Source organism: Corvus moneduloides, chromosome 4 (assembly GCF_009650955.1).
Source record: "Corvus moneduloides isolate bCorMon1 chromosome 4, bCorMon1.pri, whole genome shotgun sequence".
Taxonomy (NCBI): Eukaryota; Metazoa; Chordata; class Aves; order Passeriformes; family Corvidae; genus Corvus; species Corvus moneduloides.
The window spans coordinates 52404329-52431002 of NC_045479.1; the positions used below are offsets into that span (position 1 = coordinate 52404329).

The 26674-nt window shown below is 41.7% G+C and overlaps 1 protein-coding gene across 1 annotated transcript; it reads right to left on the bottom strand.

Annotated features, from left to right (window-relative positions):
• Window positions 1-22830: 22830 nt before the first annotated feature.
• FEZF1 (FEZ family zinc finger 1) lies at window positions 22831-26205 on the bottom strand. Its single transcript, XM_032107801.1, has 4 exons — window positions 24981-26205; window positions 24682-24816; window positions 24256-24388; window positions 22831-23648 (listed from the first exon to the last, which is right to left on the bottom strand). The coding sequence occupies exons 1-4, from the start codon at window positions 25776-25778 to the stop codon at window positions 23344-23346; spliced, it is 1371 nt and encodes a 456-aa protein (XP_031963692.1). The 5' UTR covers window positions 25779-26205; the 3' UTR covers window positions 22831-23343.
• Between the last annotated feature and the right edge of the window lie 469 nt (window positions 26206-26674).

The window sequence follows — 26674 nt, forward strand, 5'->3', positions numbered from 1 at the left end:
TTCTCCCCAGGTCTCAAGTGAACAGGGGATTTGATGTCCTGAAGAGATTATTGCAGACTGTGTATCTACCTCTCAAACTCTTGTTTCTCCTTTAATTCTGGTTTTATACTGCAGAGATCAAGAAGTTCCAAGAAGCTTTCAGGCTTTCAGTCAGAATGAGGCTATTGAAAAACATGACCTTTTATTCAAAAGCCACTACCTGCAGTGGCTGTTGACTGCCACTGTGAATACTGACCTCACAGCAGAGTACTAGACATCACTGAACAGCACAGTGTTGTGCTCTCTACAATCATGTAGAGGGTATTTTTACATGCCTATTGCCCAGTGGGGAAAACTGCCTTCTCAGCGTCCCCAAAGAATGACCTTCTAATTTTAGTAACACCTAAGATGTAGGATGTATCTGTTCACGTTCACAAACACTAGAATTCACAGTAGCATCATTTATATTCCTGTTCACTTTGAAGCTTTGCCTTTCACATTCATACTGCATACTGAGATTGCTGCATCAAATTGAGATGCCTTTTTAAGTCATTCTCATAATCCTTAAGACATCATGTAAGTATTTTTAAATGGCTGTGTAAATAAACCTAAATACAGAAAATAACAGCCTGTGATATCAGGTTAGTCAGTAAATTAGTGAATTGACTCATTAGAAGACAACCACCAGGTTCATTGCAAGAAACCACAGCAGCTCAGCTAAAATAATCTGACATACTTTCATAAAAATCTTCATTGAGTCTATTAATTAGATTTACCAATGCTCATGCCAGTAGGGCTTTCAAGTCAATAACAATCTACCACTAAGTATGGATCCATGGCATGAATAAAATCAAAACTGGGACCCCATTTTGAGAGAATCAGGGGTTGCTGCTTAAAGAGTCCATTAAAGCAGTTGTGCTGTAGCTGCATTAAAAGCGCCACCTTGCTCTTGGGCTCCTTCAGCAAATAATGGCAGTTACTGCCTTAGCTCCTGCAAGTGAGGTTTGTTAGGAAGACCTGAACTTCTCCTGAAAAAAAATTGCAACAAAACTCAACACTTTTTTCTATTTCTGTGCCATTAGTGTCTTTCTTTATCTGTTTGGCAGTAGGAGAATGTATATTGTTCACATTTTAATGCTGATAAAAATGGCACAAAATTGTGGTCCAGCCCACAATTCACATTCAGATCAGTGCCAGACCAGATGTCCAAGACTTCTTCACTAATACTTTTTTGCAAGATTTCTTGATTCTTTATGGACCTTTAAAATTAGAGATATAAAAGTTATTTTAACAAAACCATTAAAATAGTAGGAAGTATGTAACATGTATAATGACAGGTTCTAGACCAGCACAACTATCTTTAAACCAAGAAATAAAAGAGAACTACTCTGTCTAAAAACAAAAAATAGCTATTTCTTTCATAAGGCTGCTTCTCATTCTTCAGTACAAGTCAGCAGACTTAAACAACTGGTGGAGTGTGCAGGCACAAGACCGAAGTGGGACGGGGACAGGAAGAGGAAAAGGAGATGTCTGCTTAGGCCACAATTGCTGATGTAAAAAAAAAAAAAAAAAAAAAAAAAAAAAAAAAAAGCATGTTAGGCTATTGTCTCAGTATGGTGGGTTTTGAAATCCATTGAGAAGGATGTCCCAAACTAGATTCTCAATGTACTCCTGCATGTGATCAGAGTATATCCAAGGGCCAGCTGGCTTTCAAATCACTTCTGGGTGACTTCTGGGTGTGATAATAATGTTCTGGGCATTATAATAGCAATGACATGATTGTTAACTGTAAACTAATATACACTAGGGATCCTGAATAGTCATGTAAGTGCGACAAAGCTTGCCTTGCCGTCCCATCAATGTATCAATGTATCTATACAGATTCCTTTCACTCCACCAACTGGAAGAGTGCAGTGGAGATGAAAAACAGCCTTCCATAGAGGGAATATGAGGGCCATAAACAGGAACTATACTAAAAAATATAATGCCATGAAGATTTTCCTACCTTGGTAACCCACCTGTTTTACTACATGAATTTTACAACCTTGCAGCCAATTCCACCTGCCCAGGAATCTGCCCAGGAGCCTGAGACAAAAACTGCTTCTTTTGTGCTACCCTTTAAAAATTACTTTTGTATGACATAAATACATCATAAACCACACCATTAACCAAGGGACATTATCTTTCTATGCATTTTCAGTATTTAGATCTTAAATCTGGTGTGGATAAAAACACTATAGAAAAAAGAATAAACCCACCACACGACTGTATGCAAACACATTTATATGCACATACAACCACATTTATATGCACATACAACCACATGCATTTATACACACTCAGTGTCTTCATCTTCTTTGGGAAAACATTTAAACTACAACCAGTGGACACATTTGAGAATAAAAAATGTACTGAAAGCTAGTGTGCAACTTAAGTTCTTTAGTATGAATGAAAGAATTAAAAGCTTTATATTGTGTTTATAAAATCAAATCTTTGTATCTTGGCTCTGTACATCCCATATCACAAGATAACAACTAGGTCCATAGCAATAAAAGTCTACCATTAAAACATTACCTTGATTTCAATTCCTGGACAGAATAACAAAAACAAAAGCAAAAACAAAAACAAAAGCAAAAACAAAACAAGAAAAAAACCCAGCCCTTGAGGTAGTAGCAGTGACTTAAATAGGTTGGTTCTGAGTAGCTCTTTCACAAGAAAATGTAAATACTTATCATTTTATCATTTAAAATAAGGGTATGATAGTGAATCAAATAAGGCTGCCTTTGAGTTCCGAAATTAAATATTGTTTATGCAATTATAAAATCTTTGACTGACCTTAGAAATTTTTAGTGATCGGGGTATTGTTTCAGTATTGATATAGAATTCAAATTACTAATGTCTCTGACTTTATTTGGCAAAATAGAAGAAAACATTCATCTATTAGGAAAATCAAGATGGAGAAGAGAAGCATGAATTAACTGACTTAAAAGGAAATGGTTTTGCCACTAAAAGAGATTCTACCAAACCATCAAAATCAAGGTGCAGGATGCAACTCCACTTGTAAATGGACAATAACAAAGCAATAAAAATCTCAAGAATCTTTTTCTCTCTCTCTTTCAAATATTAGAAACCAAACGACATTTCCAAAGAATTAAACAGCAAACTCCATGATCCTTTTAACAAGAGTGCATTGTTCTTCTGATGTGAGGACTTACAGTTTACATATATATTACAGTATGCATAAAAAGACCCTACATGCTTTCCTTTCAGCAATGTTCCTGGAGACTTCAAATCCGTAAGACGCTGAAGAAGAGGATATATAACAGAGTTAAACATACTTCATATGAGCTCTTTGAAGCATTTAACCATGTCCTATCTGCTCTTTTTCCTGAAATACCTAAAGACATACTATAGTTAGTCTCTCCTCCAGATACGACACTCAAAAATTGTTAAGTAAATCAGGGTTTCAAGTACAGTCATACTGTTCCCTTGAGATCCAAGGGACCCAATTCTCAGTTATATCTGCATCCTTTTAACCACTTTGCAATGTAGTGGGCTTCTAAAACCCTTCAAATATATAGAAATAGCCCTCTGAAAATAACCTTTCTTTAAGGAGTTTCCTTTTCTGATACATTACTGCAATAGGGCTCCAGAGCATCCCTCTCCCCAGAGCCCTGTGCCAGGAGACAGAGCAGCAGGTGGTAGCTGGCACAGGAGCATGCCAGGATCTTATTTGGCATCTGGTGATCTAGAACTCTGCTCTGGTCCAGGCCTCATGCAGTGTGCTTTATACATTTACATAATGTTGATGGAGAATTTGTTCGTTTCTCCATAGTGATCATGGAGGGAAAAAAAAAGCAGGAGCCAAATCTTACGGTGACAAAAGCATCCGTGACACCTTATTCATCAGTGGGACCCTTTCACTATGTACCTGAAGGAATGAAAACGTGGCATGACACACTAGAATTTGTTTTCCAAAACAGAGTATAATATAGCATTTTGGTCTGCATCTGACTGAATATTATAATGCTTTAGGAGAGTACTTTGCCAGACTTGAGAAACTGTGGAGAGAACTTTTTTTATAAACACGTGCATATGTGTAGATATGTATAGTGCGTGCATACAGAGAGACCATCTTCTGAATTTGATTAAAGTAACACAACCCAATTTTGCTTTCCTGGAGGAAATCATGGTAGTTGATAACAGAATCAAAGAATCAGTTGGTTGGAAAAGACCATTAAGATCTTCAAATTCATCATAAATGCATTATACTCTATATGTGATAACTGCCAAGAGTGGTTGTCAGAGTCCTGAATATAACAGAAAGAACATACTTTGGTGTAATAACTGTTCAGAAATGGAAAGGAAAAAAAGAAATTACCAAAGTGAAGTGTTTTCCAATATTTTTTTCCAATGTTTCTCAACAAAATAGTTCAAAGATTTTGATCATTCAATTTGGAATAATATTGCATCAGCAAAAATTAATCTTGCCTTTTTATTTTGAATTATTATTACCTTTCCAAAATAAAATTACTTAATTTGATAAATAAAAGGTTATACAATAATAAACATCCAAATGTTTGGGTTTTGAAAAATTTGGGATAGCCATGGAAAAACTCAGTCAAAATAACAGTTATTCAGGTTAATCCAAACATCTTAATATTGAAAAGGGAGTCTCCAGAGGGCAGGAAATGTACTATTTAAATGACAGGTCTCAGAAACCTCCAACTGTGACGAACTGAAGTTTATTCCATGCAATTCCTCCCTAACATAAAGCCAAGGGATTTAACTGACATTCAGTGAACAAGCAGCTGAGGCAGTGTCAAGCATTACCCATCTCCAAGGGATGTTATGCTCTGCCAGCTCTAGTGTGAAAGCAGGATATTGCCAGAACAGTGGTAAAACACGAAGGACCACTGCAAGGAAACTTGTCAGAGTGAGTTTCAATTCTGTCAGGTTATCCCGCCTTAAAAAAAAAAAAATTGCTTGAGAAATTTAGAAATACAAAGGAATGTGATTTTTAATCCCCTCACATTGGAACAAATTCAATGCATAGCATTGGCTGCTGTCTGGCTCTGGTGAAGACCTCCCTCAGAGGTCCTCAGAGGAATGAGGATCTGGCAATAGGCAAAATTCTTGCCAGCAGCACACAGCTATATCGCCAGCAGGGTAATTACAAAACCAGAGAGGAATAGTCTTTAGTGACAGCCATAAATGAGGTTCGTCAAAAATCAAGAAATTTTTGCCATGTGTAAGAAAGAAGGATGCTCATTCTCAAAACATGTGAACAGATGAGATTTCTTGCCAGTTTTCAAACAGGAAATAATGTGTGTGATGGGGAAAACATTTCCATTGCAATAGTTTAAAGTTCTGGTATGTATATCTAATGAAATCTATGTGCTGCCACTTTGCCAGCTCTTCTCAGCAATACTGAATACTTCCACTTGATGGCACCAATTTTTTTTTTTTTTTAACCTTAGCTCAAAATAATTCTCTAACGAGATTCTGAATTCTGAGGAGATAATCAGGAAAAAATATTTATTTTATGCTTTCTTCTGAGCACATTTCTTTTCTTAAAAATCTGGACTTGTTTGTAAGAATTGCAGAGAATTTCTTACATTGTCTTTGTCTCTTCTATTTGACCATGACAGTTATTCAAACTACCTATTTTTTTTTCCCAGTGCTTAGAGAGTATCTTCTTTAAGTGACGAAAAGGTTATGTTATCATATTGTTATGAGCCAGCTCCTGAATGTGGATGAAAGATGTATTTTAAGATAAATTTTGTTTCTGGCCCTATCCTGGAAGCTCCATATGCATTTGCGTGTTTTAAAAAAGAAAGACACCGATACAGATCATATCAAAATAAGAGGCGATTTTTTAAGGGCTGAGTACCAACTTTGATTCTTAACCTAAATTACCTGTTTATTACCTATTAATTACTGACTAGTGATTCTCCAATAGCTTTAAGTACTTTAAAAACAACTTTTAGACACTGCTTTGTTGTTCTGTTTAGGCACTAGGAGTGTAAACAAACAAAACTGTAGTTTCGATAGTTGTCCAGTTATTGGGGATTTCACAAGCTTCAGACAATGTCGGAATCATGTACAATGTACCAGATAATAATAGATGGGATACTGGATAACATTAGGTTACAGTAAACATCCATTTCTTGTTCCTCATCTCCTCTTGTGACAGTAAGGTGGGTATGGCAGGGCTGAGTCCTGTGTCTGTGCAACACCTGCATGGGGAGGGGAGGATGACGTGGTTCATGACTAAACCTCCCAGGTACTACAGTGACATGAGTGATGTACAGAACCATCCATTCCGGTTCTACAACTGCAAACAAGCATTTTAGCCACATATAATGATATCTCTAATGTTTCTGTCTATGAAACAGAGAATGTGGTGCAGCATTGGGGTTTGGAAGGATGAGGGGCACAGTTCTCTATAGGGAGAGGATTGGGAAGCAGGGACAGAACAGCTTTGTGCATGTCTTCATCCAAAATTAGGGTACTAGTTAAGGGGTTTCTAGGCAAAAGGTAATACCAGAATTCTTCTTCCAGAGGCTGCATTTTTAGGTCTTGTAGGAATAGACTCTGCAATGTGTGGTCTGCACAGACATTGTGTGCATGTGCAGTAGAAGAGCCCTTAGGATGTGCTGTATTTATTGTGCAGGTGCAAATCAGCTGCTTAGTGTGTAAAGCAGGGCTGACACTTGCCAGATACATCTGATTCACCGAGTGCCAGTGGCAGAGCTTCTCTGTGCATACACACGTATGTACTGTCACTTAGATGTTCAGACACACAGCATGATTGAAGCCACTGTCACTGCCATGAACAGGCTGCTAGATATCCAAAGTTATCCTTAACTTATAGGAAAGAGTGCTTCTATGTAAAAGCCTGGATAGAGGTTGCTTTCATCTACAAATCTCCCTTCCCTTCTGCCACCTGTTTTCTTTCCCTGCTCTCAAGGTCCAAACTTCTCACCTGAGTCCCGAGTCAGCCTCTAAAGGACTCTTCTGATCTATAAGATTTAAAGGATTATCCAATACTACTTGTTTATCTACTGCCAGTTCACAAATCTATAATGAGACTAATTTCTTATTTTCTTTGGAAGTATCTTTCAACTCTAATTTCCACAAGATTTCTTTCTCTACTGTGAGAAAGTAAGCCACTTGCCCAGTCCTGGATGTTAAGATTTCCACACAATCTTAGCTCCATTTGAGACCTACTTTTGAGGTCAAACCCCTGTCTTTGAGGATATGAACATTTCAACTAACTGGGGTTCTTGGACCAGGAACTGAACCCAGTCACTAAAACAGGTATCTGTCATGGGCTGGTTTTCCTCCTTTCCATTCTAGAAGAACAGTATGGAAGAAAGCTCAGTCCTACAAACATGTAAGAGCAGCACTATTCATAACATTCAGTTATTATTTTAAGCAAGTGATCTTTCGTTATTTCTGTCTAATGACATCAGTCATTGCAACTAACTATAAAAAACCCCAAGCTTTTCACTTTTTCATTTTACTTCATGCTCTTCTGTCATTTCTTACCTACCTGCACATTACTGTTATTCAATTACTACATGATATTTCTAGTGTTTCATATTCTGTTAGAACCTGAAAAAAATTGGTGAGGAAATCCAAGAGCCTGTGAAAAGAGCACAAGCCTCCTTTCTGGCTCTGGAAAATACAAAGAGTAATCATTACTAGCTAAAGCTTTATTAGAGATGAAAAATAGCAGCTGGGAGCAATATTTTTCTTTTCCTCACCTAGAGGAAGAAAACTCCTGGCACCATAGCATCCTTCCAAGGCACTTCAGCTATCTAGCATCCAGCTCAAAGCAGCTTCTCTGGGAGCAGAGATCCTGCAAAGGAGTGTCAGCCCCAGCACGCACTCCAGTGCTGCTGTTCTGATGCACTATGTGGGATTTAATTGAGAGATGTACTTCCTCTAGGACAGAGGTCTGACAGCCAAGCTCATTTTCTATGGGCAAATTAATCTCACTTAAACCCCTCATTTTCCCTGTTTCATAGAGGCTGGTCATGTTAGTCTTAACTCACAATTAAACCAGAAGTTATTAACGTCACACAGAAAGAAACCAAACTCAAAAGTACTCTTTTTCCTCCAGTATTCCAACAGCTACATTTGTCTGAGTAGTATCCTGATCACATACCCATGATTCACCTCTCATGTGTTAGCAATCATTTACTTCTGTTCCACACAAATTCTGCATTATGTAATTTTTATTACTAAAAATTATTTTAAATTAGAAATGGAGTCATGGAGCAAAGAGAAAAGTTGCATGCCAATGCCAAATAATTTTGCAAGCATCCTATGCATAAACCTCCATAGCCTCTGGTTTTTGTCACGCATACTTTAATTGTGGTTATGAAGTTACTAGGAAATTACTGTCTCTGCTTAGATTCTGTACTATTCTGGGTGTAAGACACTGTTTTGTACGCTTTTTGATAAAGGATATTTCTGATATAGTTTTAATAACCACACTCAAATCTAGGTGCCACATGCTAGTCTAAGTTTAGAGACATGATCTGGGCCATTTTGCATCCATATTAACTATAGTGGAAAAGCTCAATAACGACCAGGAACCCCCCATGTTTTACCTTTCCCAGATGGGAAGCTAGCTGACCCTCTCCAAGGCAGGTGTAGAAGATGCCCGACATGTGGGCAGTAGGGATAAGCTCAGACTTTGGGCTTCAGTAGGAGTTTAAGCCCTGAAGTACCATGGGCATGAACCAAGGTCCAAGAAAACATATTTTTAACTTTTGGACTCAGTGATCTTACAGGTCTTTCCAACCTTAATGAAACTACAGTTCTATGGTATTCAAATTCCTGATTATTCACAGGTTTTTCAGAGTATCCATCCATAATTCTCCGTTGCTCTAAGTGATCTCATCAAGATGTCATAGTATCACTAGAAAAAAAATTATCTGACCATGGTTCTTGTAGAGATTAGTGCCAGAAATGTGTTCTTCAAGGACTTAAGAAAACAGAAGCTGCTGAAGAGAGATGAAGTGGAATGAGTTAATGATGTTAATCTGTGCAGGATCTAACTGTCTGCAATCCAGGAAGCTGCTCATTTCTGAAGAGTATTGGGCAAAAAGACAGAGATGTTGGCATAGCAAGGGTCTCAAGTGGCAAGCGCACTGAAGGAGAGAGGGAAAAAATCAGATAGGTTGTTTATGCCATTTGAGTCTTATTGTTTTGTCAGGAAAAAGGCCCTTCATACAAAGAAATGTGTTCTGTGAGAGAAACAGGAGCCCACAGAGGCAGCTAGTGAGTGGGTAACCCAGTTATACCTACTAATACAGGACAGCTATTTCACTGCTAAATGTGACAATGATGATAAAGATCACAGGAGGATGACACTCGAAATACAAAAGAAATCAGTATCATAGGAGAACTTCATATTAGAAAAAATAATCATTGGAAAGCCATAAAAAGCTATTCAGAACAGCAGAGAGAAATACTCACTAGCACCAGATGAATACATAGTACAAAACAGAAAGGTAGTACCTGCAAATAATTATGCACACGCAAAATGCAGCAGTATGGCACCAGACATTTTAATGTAGAAACATAACCAAGTAGCAAAGGCAAAGACGTTGCAGATTTTCAGCAGATGTGGATTACATCATGCAGGAAAGCAACATGTATCATCAGGGAAGCTATGTACAAAGTGATACAAAGCAAAACATATTACATTAGAACCCGGCACAAACAAACAGAAAAACAGGTCATACAGGACACAAAGCTGAAGAACATTTCCAAAAAAAAAAGGAGTGTAGAAGCAGTGCAACTATCTTCCTTTTGGCTACTATACAAACTAGGAACTGGTTTGTAGTAAAGCATATGCAAATATCTAAACAGATCTAGCAGGGGGAAAAAGACATTTAAAATAGATGTTGAAATGAAAATAAGATGAATCTGTTGAGAAATAAGGTAGGTAAAGTTTAGTTCATACCATGAGATTATTATATTTTGGAAAGTTTGATTAAGAGGATATATAACACAGAAGGCACAGAAAGAAAATTCTACCAACAGAAAAGTCTGGTTTTCCGCGCAAGAAGACATGCTTGCAAACAGAGAACATGAAGGATGATGTGTTTGCTAAAACACCTACTGGTAAAGGACATCTCGCAGCTGGAAGTAAAAAAAATTTAAAACAGAGGGTATTGTTGTTGTTATTAGCAAGAATAATTAGTCACAGCATTTCTGAGTGTCATCTATTTTCTGAAGAATGCTTAGTAGGTGGGTGGAATTAGGTAATTGGTGCTTGTGATTGTGTGCCTACCACAAAGGCATAGGAAGGTGTTACTCAGCCAGTTCAGCACTGGCTTCTTTCAACTGTAGGCATATAACCCAAGTGATTATCACTAATCCTTCCACACACAATTTTAAAAAAAGAAAGAAAAAAGAAAAATCACATCTAAAGCAAAGTTCATGAAATCAGTTTTAGAGGAGATGGATCATGCTCTGGAAATGTTTATTTCTCTTCAGTGACTTTAAGAGGAGTCTGGAAAATTAGACTCTGAACAGTTTCTGTTAGGAAATATTAAAGTCAGACAAAACACCAGAAGAAATGCTTTCAAATAATTTTATGTATCTGTTGGACAAAATATCTGAAACAAATTTATGTATTTTGAATTCCTGCTTGTAACACTAGTTTGGTTTGAATATTTCTAAGTTGTTTGCCCTTGCTGCAAGCACTTTGACCCAGGACAGTATGTTAAGTCAGGTCCATCACTTTTTATAGAATTAGTGACACTAAATACTGAGAAGTGAAGACACTAAAAAATAATGTAACAGTTTTCTAGAAGTTGCTTCAGGCCTGTGTTATCACACCAGACAGCAGCAAGAACATGGTCCCGTGTCTGAGTGGACCATATTGTTGAAGATGTCTGCTACTCGCAACTTCTTTAAGTTTCCATCCAGTCTTCCCTTCAGCACTCCTCAGAAAAATAGGGAGTGGACTGCAGCCTTGGGCATGCTCTATATGCCCAGCACAGGATTTTTTCCTGTAGTTGTACAATACATCCAACCCCTCCATTCAAACGCCACCTGAATTGCATAAGCACAAGCTGCTTTTTTATTAGTAAATAAAACATGCACTGGACATCTTTGCAAGCACTTAACCTAGTTGGCAAGAAAAACGCAGAAAACAACCTGTATTTATATTACTAAATTTTCTTACTCGCCAAAAATAGAGTAGCTGCATCCAACCTGCCCAGTAGGAATGGTCCCTGATCAATACTAATCCTTAACGGTGTTTGGGAATTATTTGTCTGGCCCTCACTAACCCATGCTAGTGACTGGACTAACAGCTGAGTTTCAGTGCCCAAGAGGGTTCCCCCAGATCCATACATCTCTTTTGGAACTAGCCAGTCAGTATTCATGGTTGTGTGCAAAACCTGTACAGAGTTTTCCTTTTGCTAAAGGAGGGTCTGTGGCTCCATGACAGTGTTATTTATGACAGTTTCCATTCGGATACTGCATTGAGAAGGAGAACTTCACGCAAACTGAGGGCTCATGTGCAAGGGTACCTGACAGAACCAGGGACTCAGGCTGGGTGGTAAGACACAGGTCTCTACAGGAATGCACAAAGCTCCAGACCAAAATGACTGTATGGCTACAGACTTGACTGAGTATACACAAAGTACTTTTTTCCTCCATATGCGTGTGTGAGGGAGAAAGGGGGTGGGGAGTAAAAATTACCTACTTATGTAAATGGAAATTATGAGAAAAACAAGTTTGTAATCTTGGGTTTTCCCAAAAACCTCCCGCTGAATTTCCACTGTTTGCTTTCAATTACCAGCCGCAGAAAACAATTGCTTAAATCTCTGCCCTTCACATCTAAATCATCAAGAAAAGATTTAGCTCAATTGGATTTCACAGAGATGACAGAATCTGTCAGTAACTTTAACAATGAAGATTTTCTCCTATGTCTAGTTTTACATGCCAAGTTTCTTTCTGCTTAGCTACGGTCTTAGACATGATCAGTGTAATTCCAGTGCAAAAGCCTTACACAGACTTCAAAGCAGGGAGGGGTCTGTTTTGTCTTACAGTTTTATAACTAGAACAGGTGTTCTAGTCACCCAGCTCATCATCATGAGGAGCATGCTCCTCTTAATTAAGAGACTCTATCATTCAAGGATATCTTATTATGACCCACTTTTGGCTTTAATATGGACAAATAGAAAATGATAGCATTAGTGGTCAGATTGGGATTTAAAAATCAACCCACAGTTTAGGATTCCATCTGTCTTCCTTGACAACAGGTTCCTTCACTGGTGTGATGAAGGTTAAGGTTAGAAGGAGCCAATAATAAAATATTTTCTCAACTCATAGGTACTGAATCCTTGCATATTTCTATATGTCAACAACTGGGAAAATCTCCTAGCTTGGAAAAGCAAAGGAACAAAACAAATGGAATTGATACTCACTGCCAAGGATCACACAGGGGCTCAGTCTTGACAGTGCACACCAAAAAACTTGAATATTGAGGAATCTATCAGCAAAAAGCTCAAAGACAACCTGAGTTAGATTCCTAAGAATCAACTCACATTTCAAACACTCCCTTTTACTGGATGATAGCATGTACAATATGTCCCAGGAAAATTAGCAATTCTTTTACAGTGTTATTAGTGTTAATAGCTAATGAACTACAAAAGCAACAGACACCTGTGGAATTGGGATTTTTTTCTGATTGATTCATTTAAGTTTAATCTTAATTTGTTTCTGTTTCACTGAGAAGCTGCTACTTTATTCTGAGCTACAACTGTGGCAATTAGAAGCAGTATCCCACTGTGAGTAGGAGGCTGATGGCAAGGTACGTCTGCAGTGGAATGACACTACCAGACATCTGTTGAAGAGATCAGACTACTAACCCCAAAAATGCAGGATTATCCATAAATATTTATTTGGCAGCACATTCTGAAATAGACTATAGCATGGTAACATTTTATGGGTGGGAAACACCGTGTCCCTCACTTATTATACCCACAATTGTTGATGCCCAAATATTTTAGCTCAGTTGGTCAGAGCACAGTGCTAATAACGCCAAGGTTGTGGGTTCAACCCCCTTATGGGCCATTTATTGAAGAGCTGGACTTGGTGATCCTTGTGGATCCCTTCCAACTCAAATTATTCTCTGATTCTGTGATTTTTACCAGTATAAATGAAATATTTGGATTTTTGGGGCACACGTTCATTTTTTCCTCTTTCTGTCTTCAGAGTGCTTATATTTGGATTTTAACATAACATTTTCCCAAAACAATTACATACCAAAGTGGACAATATTTCAGCATATCCATATAATCGTCTTTCAAATACCCATGTCTCACACTGATTCAACTGAAGTTGGTGGCAAAATGTAAGTTCCATGAAGCTTCTGTCTGAACTTTTAATAAAAGTAAGTTATTTTATTAAAAACTGCACAGCAGTTTTCAGTATTATATAAAATTTGAGATGTGGATTAAAAAAATCTATATCTAAATTGTGAAGATTTTCTACTGGATATACTGAATAATTCATTTTACAATAACACAGAATACGATGGTGTGTCACCAGATTTTTTTAGAAAGAGTAACAGAATAAAACTATAAGATACTTGAGAACATCCAGATCGGTTTGGATATGGTATTCCTGACAATTGGAAAGCCCTTTGGAAATGGAAAATTATTAGTTGCAAACTGAGGTACCATAAACCAATTTTTACTTCTGTAGATTGCTGATAACACAGGATAATTGTCTTTCAAAAATTTTTTATTTGATTGGTTTGGCTTGAAGGAGAGAAGGGTTGTTTTTTTTCATTCCATTTAATAGGATTTAAATTCCAATCTCAGGAAAAAAACAAAAGCCAATTTTCAACACAAAAAAAATCTGTCTCCCAAGTTCCAGAAACCTTCAGTGGGATCAGCACAATATAATTTTACATTGCCTTCTCAGTACCACAGCCTGGCAGAAGCCTCAGTGCTTGACATCAAGAGTCTCCAAATACAGTTCTTCACTAAGAGAGGAGCACGCAGCCTACAAGTGCAGCTGCCACACTGAGGAGGTGTCAGATGACTTACAATGAGTTTACCCTGGCACATGGGCTGCCAGTTAATGCAGGTCCCCAGGGTGGGGAAGAGACAAAAAAACAGGAGTGTGTCTGAAGTCATTGCCACCAGCTCATCTCACTCTCAGGTTCATATCTGATCCAGCCCTAGCAGTCTTGAGACCACCATGAGACTCCTCTTGGCTTCCCAGGGATGGGTATAAGGGTAGGGTGGCTCTCAAACATTTGAAGAAAGTGATAGGTATCCAAGTGTCAAGAAGGTTCTCTTCACGTGTTGCATATGTTTGATGTATAAAGCAAGAAGCATTCCTTTTTATGTGAATTCATAAAATCCAAAGTGAGCAATATGGGGAAGTTTATATAGCCACATTTTCTTATGCTAGCCTTTGCTAAGTAAATACACTTACACTCCACTGCTATTATTTTCAAATACTAATTTTTGTTGGAAAGGTACGGGTATCCAAAAGAAATTCCTCTCCAAGGAAGATACTTTTTCAAAAGCAAACCAAGAACAGGTTTCCTGATTATCCCAAACAGTTGTAAAGTTTTAACAATTCAATAAAATCAAATTAATTTGGGAATATTTCTTAAAGAGATGGAAAAAGTCTCTTATGCATTTAATTTTTCTGCACTGAAGAATCTGGAACTTTTCTGCTACCTCAGCTGTGCTATTAGAAATGACAACTGCTTTGACATTACCTGCAGCAGGTACAGCCTATCTGCCCAGGCACTTTGCTAGGCTGGAAAGTCTTCACAGTTGAACACAGCCACAGCCATGGGCTCCAGAAAGAGTCATTCCAGCCTGCGTTGATGAGAGCTGAAGGTTTCTTAAAATCTACCAGGTGCAAGCAAGAGTGGCGTTTGACAATGAAATCTATCAATTGTCAAAATTCAGCTCATCCAGCAGGAAAATGTCCTTAATCTGCACAACACAAGATGGACTATACTCAGATCCAAGGGAAAAGCTGAAAACAAGAAAGCCACACAATATTCTACATGACAGTATTTTTCAGTTCTCTTTAAAATGAGACATTGTACAGCCAGGAATGCCAGACACAGAGCTGCCAGTGATTACACCACATACTGACTAGGCAGCAGGACTGGGATTTCATCTGTGCTTCCAAAGCTGCTTGAAAACTGTATGCATGCTCAACAGCTAGAACAACAGCTAGAACAACCCAGCTAGAACAACAGCTCTGTTCCCTCTGATTACCTGACCCAGGAGGGCCGGGGAAGGAGTCCTTTTTGGTCACTGTCCTGCTGGCCACATCAATGTTTTCATGTCAGAAGCACAGCAAACTAGGAGGCTTGGAGAGTCCTTTCACTCAACATACTCCGTGACCAAAGGACTAGGATGGTCTCCTGCAATGCAGATGTTGGTGTTGTGACTCAGCCAAGCAAAGCAGGGCACAGATTCAGGCTATGTGCATAAGTAACCTTGCCACCAAATTGTGCAAAATGTAGTCACTATCACCATATACTGGAATTTCATCTTGTTCACCCAGAAGGCATAATAGAGAATAATGCTTCAGCAACTGGATTGCTTCAGGAGGCTGCTAGAACTGCAGACTATCTGCACTAAAGTTAGCACCTAACAAGGTAGGGACTGAGTCTCTTTTTCACGCTGCTAGAGGCACCTATATCTCTCCCTTGATGGTAGAGAAAATACAAACATTTATGTTCGTTTACTTCCTGGTAAGTAAGATGCCCAAAGTCATAAGCACTGCGCAAGGTAGACAGGCTGGTTTGACTCATACCTTGAGTAAGATTTTTCTGAATTGAACTTTGCTAACAAGGAAACAAAAATCTGGAAAACAAAATTATTCATAACCAAATTACTCCATGTGGCATATAGCAACCACTTTATTATAAAAAGGGGTGAGGGAGTAACTATATCTAAATATTGGATAAGACAGTGGGACGCATTACAAGTTGGTGCTTCATGCTCCATAGGAAATGAAAACAAAAAGCCAAAAAGATCTGTAAAAGAAGCAGATGGCTTGTAGGAAGAACATGACCAACAAAGGCTGGCTGGGAAAGCAGGAATGCTGGCTAACGAACAATCTCATAATTCCAGAAATTATCTTCATTTGTACACTAGGGTGAACCCAAGATCTTTCAAAAGTATTGCAGCCCCACTCTGAGTAACCAACTGTCCTTTTCTGACACTTAATTCCCAGAATCTGGAGTATCAGAAACCTAGGGACTGGCTTCTGAGATGTTTGACACCCAATTAAATTAAATTATTTATATCTTCCTATGAGTTGCTTAAGCCATAGTAGGATAGTTTTTAATTAAGCCACTTCTAAAAAGGCATTTCTCTTGTAAACTAGGTACTGAACACCCTGTCACAGGACCAAATCATGTGCTGCAGATTTGGGACCCCCATCCAATCTCCCACTCCCATCCCTGATCCTATGGCTTTTTGACATTCATCCAAAGAGAAAGCAGTCCAAGGAAAGCAGAGTAGATACTCCGATTTTATAATACCGACAGGTGCTCCTAAAGTGCTTGAAAGCACGTGAAGCAGAAGGGGCGTTTGAATGTGAGCATGACCCCCACAGGCAAGAACCCAACCCAGCAGACTCTTCCTTGCCCTTAAGCTGGTTATCTCTGGTTTGAAGAAAATTGCTCCCAATAGAGCAAGTTTTCATATTAATGTTTCATCAACATCTACTTATAAACTCCTACAGTGATTTATAAATGTTGATTTGTCAAAGAAATTTCTACAAAAAATGATTCAGAAAAAAGATCTTATAAGGTTACACCCTCCGTAATTAGTATAGAGAGATGTAAGTTTAGTAAATGCAACTTGGCTGTGTTGTATTCCTTTTCTTACATAAATTAAAGTAGCTCTTTGCACACTGTAACTTTCACAAGTCAGTATACAGTGCAATAACATTCAGCAACAGGCAGGATTTAGAACAATTGTTGATTGCTTTCTCAAGAAACATGAGTTTTGCATTGATGAGGACTCAGCTGCCTGTCTTGTGGCAGTTTTGTTTTGGGGTAACTCAGTCTCTGTTCTAGTTATAATACTTATCTAGTTCACTATTTTCACAAAGAAAACGTAACTGTACACTGCATTTCTAAAGGTATGTGAGAAGCAGCACACTCCACAAGAAGAGAAGGAACACTGTTTGTAGGGAAGGGTGTCTCTGCTTCTCAGAATTTGCAGATCAAAACAGTCCATGACTTAATTATATGAAATCATAATAATTACACGTTGCCCACAAAAGTAATTATGAATTTGTTTTGGTATTTACCTGGAAGTTCTAGCCAGTGCTACTGCAGCTTTTCAAACTGGATAAATTTGAAATGTATGCCATGAAAATGTCATCTAAATTAAACTCGCTGTATCTCTTGCGCTGCTTCATGCAATGCAGTAGCATTACTGGACATAAGCGACCATTGGCCCTCAGCTTTTAGTGTTCAGTTAAAGCAGCCCAAAGTGGTTTTAAAAAACATATTCTTGTTTATGATATGCAGATTGATGTATTTGCTGGCAAACAAAAGAGCAAATGGTTATGATTCCTGCATTCCTCAATTTAGCACGAAATATATTGTTCCTTTTAAAATATAGTCAGTTAAAAAATAAGATTTCCATTTCTTTTTTATTTTCTGGTGAACACAGGAAAAAAGCATGATTTATTGAGGTGTTTCTTACATAGCGCTAAATATTTTTCTAAAAATATTGAGGTTCAGATTTTGTTTAACTTCTTCAGCACACATTGCTTTACAAATTTTTGCTTGTTCAGAAAAAAAAAATCACCTGAACTTATTATTGTCCAAGAGTTTTCCATTATTATTGTTTAGAAAGAAAGTTCTTGTTCAAGGTTATTTTTATAAAATCTGAGTTAGGCAAGGTTTTTATGTGGAGGTATACACTCTTCAGATGCTTCATGGTAATATCAAGAGGTTAACAGGTGGTTTAGAAATATTTTGAAAGGTTTCTTTTTGGTGTCATCTGTTGTATTTAATCCTATAAGCTAAAGTACTGTGAATCAAGGTTTCTCTTGCATGTCATGTCAGTCTGCAACTGAATCTTATAGTCCCATCCCTGAAAATAAATACTTAAACTTACCTGTACTGTTGGCAGATAAGTTGCTCGTGCTTACATTTGCAAAGTATCGCTCTTCCATTTTGCACAAAAAATAAAACTTACTGCGTATTAATTTGTCATATAATTATTCAGGAAAAAAAAAAACAAAAACAAAAACAGAAAAGCAGCTTCTCTATGTATTTTAATTCATTGGAAACTGAAGATGATTTTTTAGAATTCACACAATAATGGTGCTGAAATATTAACTATCTCAAACACAGAAAGGGAGGAGTTTTCATATTTCCATGGGCATGGTTATTGGATTTAATACTGTGCCTGATCAAATAGGCAAGGATTTGACTACAACGGAGTGATCAAACAGTGGAGCCATTAAATAATTTCCATGGAAGCTTCAAAGGAGGACCAAAGATAGACACACCTTGTACTTCTTAATACAACCAGAAGTTTTAAAAAGAGAAGTCTTGTATTATTTCCAGGGTTGCAGATTACCGAAGCAAAAGGATTTTCTGCAAACTCACGGGACTAAGGGTGAGTCCAGCCATCTGTTGCAGAGGGTCACAGTGTGCTTGCAGCCCCTAAGTGGTCATTCAGAAGTCATCCAGCCTGTAGCCTCGGGCCAGGAAGAGAAGGGGGACCCAGCACAGAGTGGAGCTGTAGCTGCCACTACTTTTGCTGGAGAGGTGGGAGTTATTACTAAACAGTTACTACTACAGTGGCTAGCAGGGTACAACACAATTCTTCCTCCGTAAGGGTGGTACCTGATCAGACCAGTAGCTAAACAGCCAGTGGGTGGAAAGATTTACATAATTTAAGAGTTATAACTATTTGATATCAGCATGTCAAAATCCCAGGAGCAAATTGGTTCCTTTTCTCTTTACCAAGCTCTAAAGAAGAAAATGGTGACTGTCCTATTCTAACTATGGCAGAGGAGGTACAGAGTAGGAGCATTTCCTAATTGCTAGTTTTCAAGCACTGTAGAAATAAAATGTCCTGCTACTGAGCTGCGGCCAACATGTCTTCATTTGAGATGGCTCCAAGTGAACTTACTGAACTTTGTTTAATCTCTCCTTTTTCACCACTGTATTTATAAAGACTGGGAGTAAAAAAGTGATTAAAAATCATAACAAAAATTATTTTAAAAACACTTCCTTGACTAAATATTGTCTAATATTCATTTTGGGTACCTTGAGATATGCTGGATTTCTATATAACTTCCCATGAAGCACAGAATGATTTTGGAAGCTATTAAAGAGCTGTGGATTTAGTTTACATTTTGGCATGCATGGGTTTTTAAAAAAAAAAAAAACCACCAAAAAAAACCAAAACACCACCCCCCCTCCACCACCACCACCCCACAACCAACAAAAAAAGCCCCAAACATTATTACTAATATCTTTGGGGTTTTTTTCCTTTTTTGGGGGAGCCGGGGTGCTGGGGAGGGTGGGGGGGGGGGGGGGGGGGGCAAGGGAGAGGATTTTTTTTCTGTTGTTGAGGACTGTCTGGTCATGAATAAAGCACTAGCAAAACTAAGTCAGTACCATTTCAGCTTCAGAAGGAGCTTTGATGCTGTGAGAAGATCCTGCTGTGCTGTATTTTATTTCTACAGCAATATACAAACAGGCTTTGGTAATTCTGGTAGCCCTTTCAGATACATGACAGTTTCAGTATTGACACGTTAACAAAACTGTAGCATCTGACAAGCACAGAAGAAATTCAGTCCCATCTGAGAACTCCTGGGTGGGAATGAGAGTAGAGGGCAGCAGCTCCTCCTTTAAAAGGGCTCTCTGCTGCAGGGTCCCATAGGCACCAGACTTGTCTCCCTTTCATTCAGCACTGAAGTAAAGCTGTTGTGATTGGTGGGGGGGGTGGGCTACACTGCAGTCAGGATGCTAATGCTCAGCTCTGCTGCTCCGGATTTTAGCACATCCAGACACACCAAGGCTCTTCTCCTCCCAGCATCCATGAAGGACTGGTAGAATGAGGCTAAGCAGTTGTCACACAGAATATGGGTGATATGGCAGTGATGCTGTTTGGCACACAGAAATGAGTACATATAACCTTTCCTTTAGGTACAGATGGCTCCATTTCTCCTATAAAAATTATTCCCATTAAAAAAAAATTAAAATTATTAAATCTTGTCTGTAGTAAGGGGAGCTGATAATAGTTATGCCAAATATAGCTACATCAAATTACAGCTTTTGTCTCTCATGATGATTTCAATAGCTTTGAATTGCCTCAGACCATTAACTAGAAATTCACTTGACCTGAGATTATTCTTGAAAGAGAGGAAATGAAAGGTAATTCTGTGCAGGCCTTCCAAGACATGAATTAGTACCGGTCTTTGACACAAACATGGTTTTATATAGTGAAATAACAAATGAGCTATCCTCACCTCCCTGTTAAGTCCCACATCTGTAGTGTTTACCCGAAGAAATCTAGGAAGATAAATGCTTATCCATGCTCATCACTGAGTTTCTCTGCTTCACCTTGGAATAAAGCTAGAGTACCTCTTTTCCACTCCATATCAAAACATGGTCACCCCTGCATGCACATTCCTTAGCAAAATATTGTTCTTCATCAGGAAGACATAGAAGAATCCAGATTATGCAGCGACTGCAGGTCTTTTACAGGAGAAAAGGCAAAAAAAAATTACTGTTGATAAACCTGTAAATGGTCTGTGGTCAAGCAACATTGGAAATTCTTTCTTCTCTACCATGAAAAAGGGAGAAATTACAGCTTCTTCACGGGGAGGACTGAGCCCTCATTTTTCCTGACACTTAGAAAACAATCTGAAGGAATAAAATTGAGCGCAGGATTGCCAGACATCTGGGTAACCAGTGCACATAATCTCCAGTAGTATCATCAGGCCTCCTGTATGTGTTTGATTTGAAACTGATGTTATGTGCTCATCACAAAATTACCAGATTATATTGCCCTTTTGTTTCACCATATATTTACATTCACATCCCTTTGTCATTATATAAAATACTTTTGGGACTGTTCCAGTGTTCCTGCAGTGTTTGAATAATTTTGAACTGGTTAAAAAAGTTGTAAAATTAAGATACTTAGCAAGGCCAAGTATAGCTGCAGTACCTTGTAGTATCACACTTGCTCAGCAATAAGAAATTTGGACTTCTTCAATAAGAAAGCAAGCTGGGCTTCTGTTTTGAATTATTTCCTTCAAGGAGAGGCTCAGAGGAATGGCACACCCGCATCAATTCAGTGGAATCTTTTGGACATCTTACCTTTCATTATATGTTGCAAAAGTTTTCCTCTTAAATAGCAACACACTGCAGCCACCTGATTAGGGAGAAATTTATCTGTGTTCAAACCAGAATGACACTCTTCTAGTCCCAGGATCCGAGCAGAGCTGAAGAGAAGTGCCCATAGGGACGGATCCTCAAAGGACACCTGCTCTGTCACAGCTCTACAGGAGCCTCTCCTCCCTACCCCGCTTCATCCCGACTTCCAGCTTACCCGGGGTCACTTTGAGGGGTGTCTCACCTCCCCTTCTTGATGCCCCTGCTCCCACAGTCCCCGGGAAAAAGTGGGGGAGCGGGTCCCGGTTTCCCCAAGGTCTCCGAAGGGGAGACCCGCTCCAGAGGGAGGCCGCACGCCGCTGCACAACCAGCGTGTCAGCGTGTGCACTGAGGTCCCTCCGTCCAAATCATCGGCAGCTCTTCCCCTGGAGCAGGGGAAAAGCGGCCCCCGGAGGGGCTGAGCCCTGCCGGGGTGCCGCGGGGTCTGCCCGAGCTGTGGATCTGACCTGTTGCTTTGCTTTTTACGCGCGGAGCCGCCTGCTAAAGAGATTGCCGCGGTAATCTGAGATGTGCGAAAGGAGAGAGATGCTCTTCCCCTCTCAGCCGCTTTCAAAGGAGCATAGTGGAGACTAGAGCCGCCAGCGCCAGCTTTGAGGACCACACCTGCTGGTTGCGGGCACCCCCGGGGGTGGTGTCCCAGGCGGGGCGGCGGGAGCGCCGGCTGCAAGGCGATACCCCTTGGGTGTATCGCGTTAGCTACGACTGTAAACCTCGGCGCCTCGCTCCTCACCAAAAGCCAGAACCTTGGGAGGGCTCCAGGTGCTACAAAATCTGGGCGGGACCTGATGCCACATCACCCTTTCTTGCAGGGCTTACTCTGGGGCAGACCCGCAGGCGCTCCTTACAGGTTCCCCGACTGGGCCAACCCCCCAGCGCCTGTGGGGCACCCTTCGCTTCTCCCCGGACCGCCACGCTTCCCCGCCTTCGGCCCCTACCCCGGAGTGAAGCACGGCCCGGCTCCCTGTCCGGGAAGAACCCTCGAGCTTCAGGGGGGCCTGCGGGCACAGCCCTGAGGGAGCAGAGGGAGGTGGAGCGGGCCCCGCCTGCCCTTCCCAGGGGGTATCACCCGTTTTCCATGCCTGGTTCTGTTGCCCCGGGAGCGGTATAATCCCAGACACCCCCTCCCGCCGCTCGTCAGGCGGCCACCGACGGGCGGGCTTCGCTTTCAAGGCTCGGCTTGGCAGAGTCTGCTGAGCAGCTAATAACATAACAACCCTGCTTTGATCAATTCGAACTAATTACCCCTCTTAATTAAAGTCTTTAGCGGTTGTTTCAGTGTTTTGGCAAGGACGAGGAAGAGCTTTGCCGTGCGGCAGCGCCAAAGCCGCGCTCCCCGCCCGCCCGTCCGCGCCGCAGCCCCCGCCGTCGCAGTCACTCCTTGGCAAAGGTTTATTTCCACCAGGTCAACGAATTCTTTTTTTTTTTTTCTCCACGTGCAAGAATCAATGAGAAATTCAAATCAGTACATAGAGAACAGTTCTGTCCATATAGATACGATATTCAGGGAGAGAGGGAGAGGAGGAAACCAAGAAGGTTGGGATAACCAGCAGGCAGCGGAGGCAGGGCAGGATCAACACAAGGGGAATATATATACATCGAAATAATTAAAGTAGTGCAGCGTTTCCGGCTCGGGTAATACAGATTCCCAAATAAATACAGCAGAAATTGACTTGGCGCTTTTTCGTTTTTTTTTTTTTTTTTAACCATCTCTTCACCTGAGATGCAACGGCAACCACAAAAAAAATAGTCTTTAAAGAACAAAGGAAAAAATTTAAAAAAAAATAGGAAACAACCTGTCCCATTAACGTTAGTGGCGATATAGACCATAATACACAAAACCGCTTAACAGGTGCATGCAAAGAGGCGGTGGGGCTCGCACCGGCCGAGCCGGCGGCCGCCCCTCACGGCTGGAGCGGCGGCGGGCCCTGCAGCAGCGGCCCGGGCGGGGGCAGCGGGTCCGGCCCCCCCAGCTCGGCGGGGGGCCGGGGCAGTCCCAGGGCGCTGTCATGCAGCTTACGGACGTGCTTCTTGAGGTCAAAGTTCCTGCAGAAGCCTTTGCCGCAGGTGGGGCAGGTGAAGGGCTTCTTGTCGTTGTGGGTGTGCATGTGGAAGGTCAGATTGTACACCTGGTGAAAAGCCTTGTTGCAGATATTGCACTTGAACTGCTTCTCCCCGCTGTGAGTCAGCTTGTGGTTTTTGTAATTGCCTGGGAATGAGACAAGAAGGGCAAATGCACCTGGGTTTGAAAGACGGACACTGAAAAGACGAGGAAAATATAAAAAAATCCCCAAACTCTGTCCCATCACCAGAGCTCAGTTTTAGGATAAAACGACCGCAGACACCCACCTTCTCCCCATCCTCCCCGCGGCTGTTAACAGACAAGGCAAGATTTACAGATGTTAACAGACAAGATCGAATAAACCGAAGTCAGGACAGTTGCAGAAATAAAACCCCTGCGTTTAGACTTCACAGCAACGCGTGAGGAAAAAGCAGCTAAATTCTTGTATTTTGAGGGGGGGAATAAGAGGCAAATTCGTTTGCCGAACCGCGCTGGAAGCTGTATGTTGCGGTGCGGGGAGAACAGGCGATTCCCGCGGAACGACTGTTCCCCGGGAACGAGACCTCTGCCCCGCTCCGTGGGCCAGGACATGTGCCGGGGCTAGCCATACTTAAAATTAACCTAAACATCTAACAATAAAACTTGGAAACAAAATTAACTCCCCACCACCCTCCCTGTCGCAAATTGTCCCGACACTTGACCTGGCTTGGGGAGAGGGAAGCCAGGAAAGAGAGTGGGTGCTGGAAACCGGTACCTTTCTGGTGAAATCCTTTGCCACAAAATTCACAGACAAATGGTTTGTAGCCGGCATGTATTCGCGTGTGCGTGTTCAGGGTCGAGCTCCGGTTAAAAGCTTTGCCGCACTGGTTGCACTTGTGCGGCTTTTCCTGGAGGGAAACAAACACCAAGTCACGGCTTGTTGGCCGTCTTGCGGGGTCTGTGTTCTGTTTCGCGGGGTTTATGAGCTGGTTAGTGGAGTCTGTGTTTCACTGACGGCTCGCAGCTGCCGGTGCGGGGCACCCCGCGGTACCTACTGCGCTTGGGGCAAACGAAATCTCCCCGTGGCTGCGGATTGGCCGCCCCCCACGCCGCTGTCTCGGAGCGGCCGGACAACGCCGAGCTCCCCAAAAAAGGTGAGCGGACGGTCGGGCAGGGAGGAAGGGACAGAGGATGGGCTCACCTGGGTGTGGATGATCTTGTGCCGGCAGAGCGTGCTCGCCTGTCTGAAGCCCTTTCCGCAAACTTTGCAAACAAAGGGTCTGGCTCCCGTGTGCACCGGCATATGGCGCGTTAAGTTATAATGTGCATTAAATACCTTGGAAGAGAAAGCAGACAATAAAATAAAATTGCGATTAGAAGGTAAGAGTGCGGAGGGGGAGCCGTCGTTTAAAAATCAAGCAAGAAAGCGACCGACAACCGGCGGACAGACGGACGGGGACAGGAGGCTGGGGAAGGGAGGCGGGGTACGGCGCTACTTGCCTTTCCACAAACTTCACACGTGAAAACTTTGGGTTTGCTGCTCGGGGAGCCGCGGCTGAACTCCGACGTCTTATAGGCGATTTTTTCCGAAAGGATCTGAGCACTTTCTTTCATGTAGTGCTGCAACTGAGCCTGCGATAAGTCCTTGAAGGCCAGCCCCGCCGGGTACTTGTCCACGGTCGGCAGCACCAGCTTGTTCCGCTCCGCCAGGTAAGCCTTGGGCTGCGGGTGCAAGGGAGAGCTGAGGAAATAAGAAGCCACCGGGTGGATGTTGACACTGGAGGACGGGTGACAGGGGCTGTCGCCTCGGTTGAAATAGCACAGGGCTCCCATGGCGTGGAAGGAGGAGTGATTGACCACTCGGGGTCTTACCAGTTTGTACTGCTGCAAGGGCAGGGCATCGCGGGGGAAATCTCCTTTCAAGCTCAGGGCACAGTTCAAGAGATCGCCGCAGCTAAAGGAGGGCGAGGAAGAGGAATCTAACTGAGCCTTCCTGGGTTCCTCTCCGGCCACCGCCGCTTTGGGCAGGGTGTCGTACGCCACCGGGACAAAGGGGATCATGCAGGGGATGGAGGAGTTGAGGTGCAGCGGGTGCTTGGGGTCGCCTTTGGCCACGGAGCCATGGAGGAGCTGCGGGACGGGGATGGAGCGGGGCTCTGGAGTCCGCGCCATGATGCGCTCAATGGAGAAGGCGAGTGGCTTGGGCGTGCTGATCATGTTGCTCCTGGCAGACAGGCTTTCTCTGGACGGAGGTGTCGCTAGGATTTTGGTCGCCGTGTGGTTGCCACTATTGTCCATGGCTGAATTGCATTTGTTCTCCCGGTTTGAGCCGCTCTGGTAGACGCCTCTTTTTTTTTTTTTTTTTTCCTTTCTTTTTTTTTTTTTTTTTTTTCCTCCCTCTCCTCTCTCTCTCTCTTTCACTTTCTCTGCCCCTTTTCTTGTTACTGATCTGCGACGAGGGAGACCAGCATCGCCGCCGCCACCATCACCACAGCCTCCGCCGCCGGCGGAACCAGCCTTCTCAGTCCAGTGGACTCATGCCAGCCCATCACAGTTTACTTTGGCGCACCAATGACTCGGGACAATCGCTACTTATTTCTATCAATAGAAAGTGTTGTGTCAATAACGCAGCCAAGATCTCGCCAATCGTTAACTTCCAAGAGGAGAAGGTAAACTAGATAATTGCTCAATTCGCTTCCAACAGTCAACAGGAAAAGTTTTCCCCCCCCTCCCAGCAAGCGGCTACTTTTCATTGGCGCCCGCACCTCCCCCGCCCAGGGAAGGAGGCGGCTCTCCCTCCTTCTCGCCTCTCTCCCCTCTGCCTCCCTCCCTCTCTCTTTATTATTATTATTTGCAATCTGCTTAGCCAGGCTTTAGAGGCCAAGCAAATCCGAGATCAATTTTCTTGTTCGGCTTTAAATGACATCATCTAAAATCATTGTCCAAGTGCTAAATAGGGATGTGAAACTCAATTCAAGGGCAAGCGCCAGGGTGTTTGTCAAACAAGGTGCTGCAGAAGAAGCGGCTGGAGGGGAAGCTGTTTGTTTCCTTGCCACTTTCCAGCCCTAGCTCTTTGTGCGTGCATACGTGTGTGTGTGTCTGAGGGAGGGAGGGAAATGGCTGCTCTGCTCCTGGGACTGCTCACTGCTTTAAAGAACAAGGTCAGGTGGCGGCGAGCTTTTGGAAAACACAGT

Bases quoted from the DNA above. Each gene is read 5' to 3' on its own strand.
- FEZF1 (XM_032107801.1), bottom strand. From the start codon at position 25,778: ATGGACAATAGTGGCAACCACACGGCGACCAAAATCCTAGCGACACCT. The intron at 24,817-24,980 runs GCAAGTAGCGCC...TTCTCTTCCAAG, and splicing joins CGTGTGAAGTTTGTGGAAAG to GTATTTAATGCACATTATAA. The intron at 24,389-24,681 runs GTGAGCCCATCC...GTTTCCCTCCAG, and splicing joins ACAAGATCATCCACACCCAG to GAAAAGCCGCACAAGTGCAA.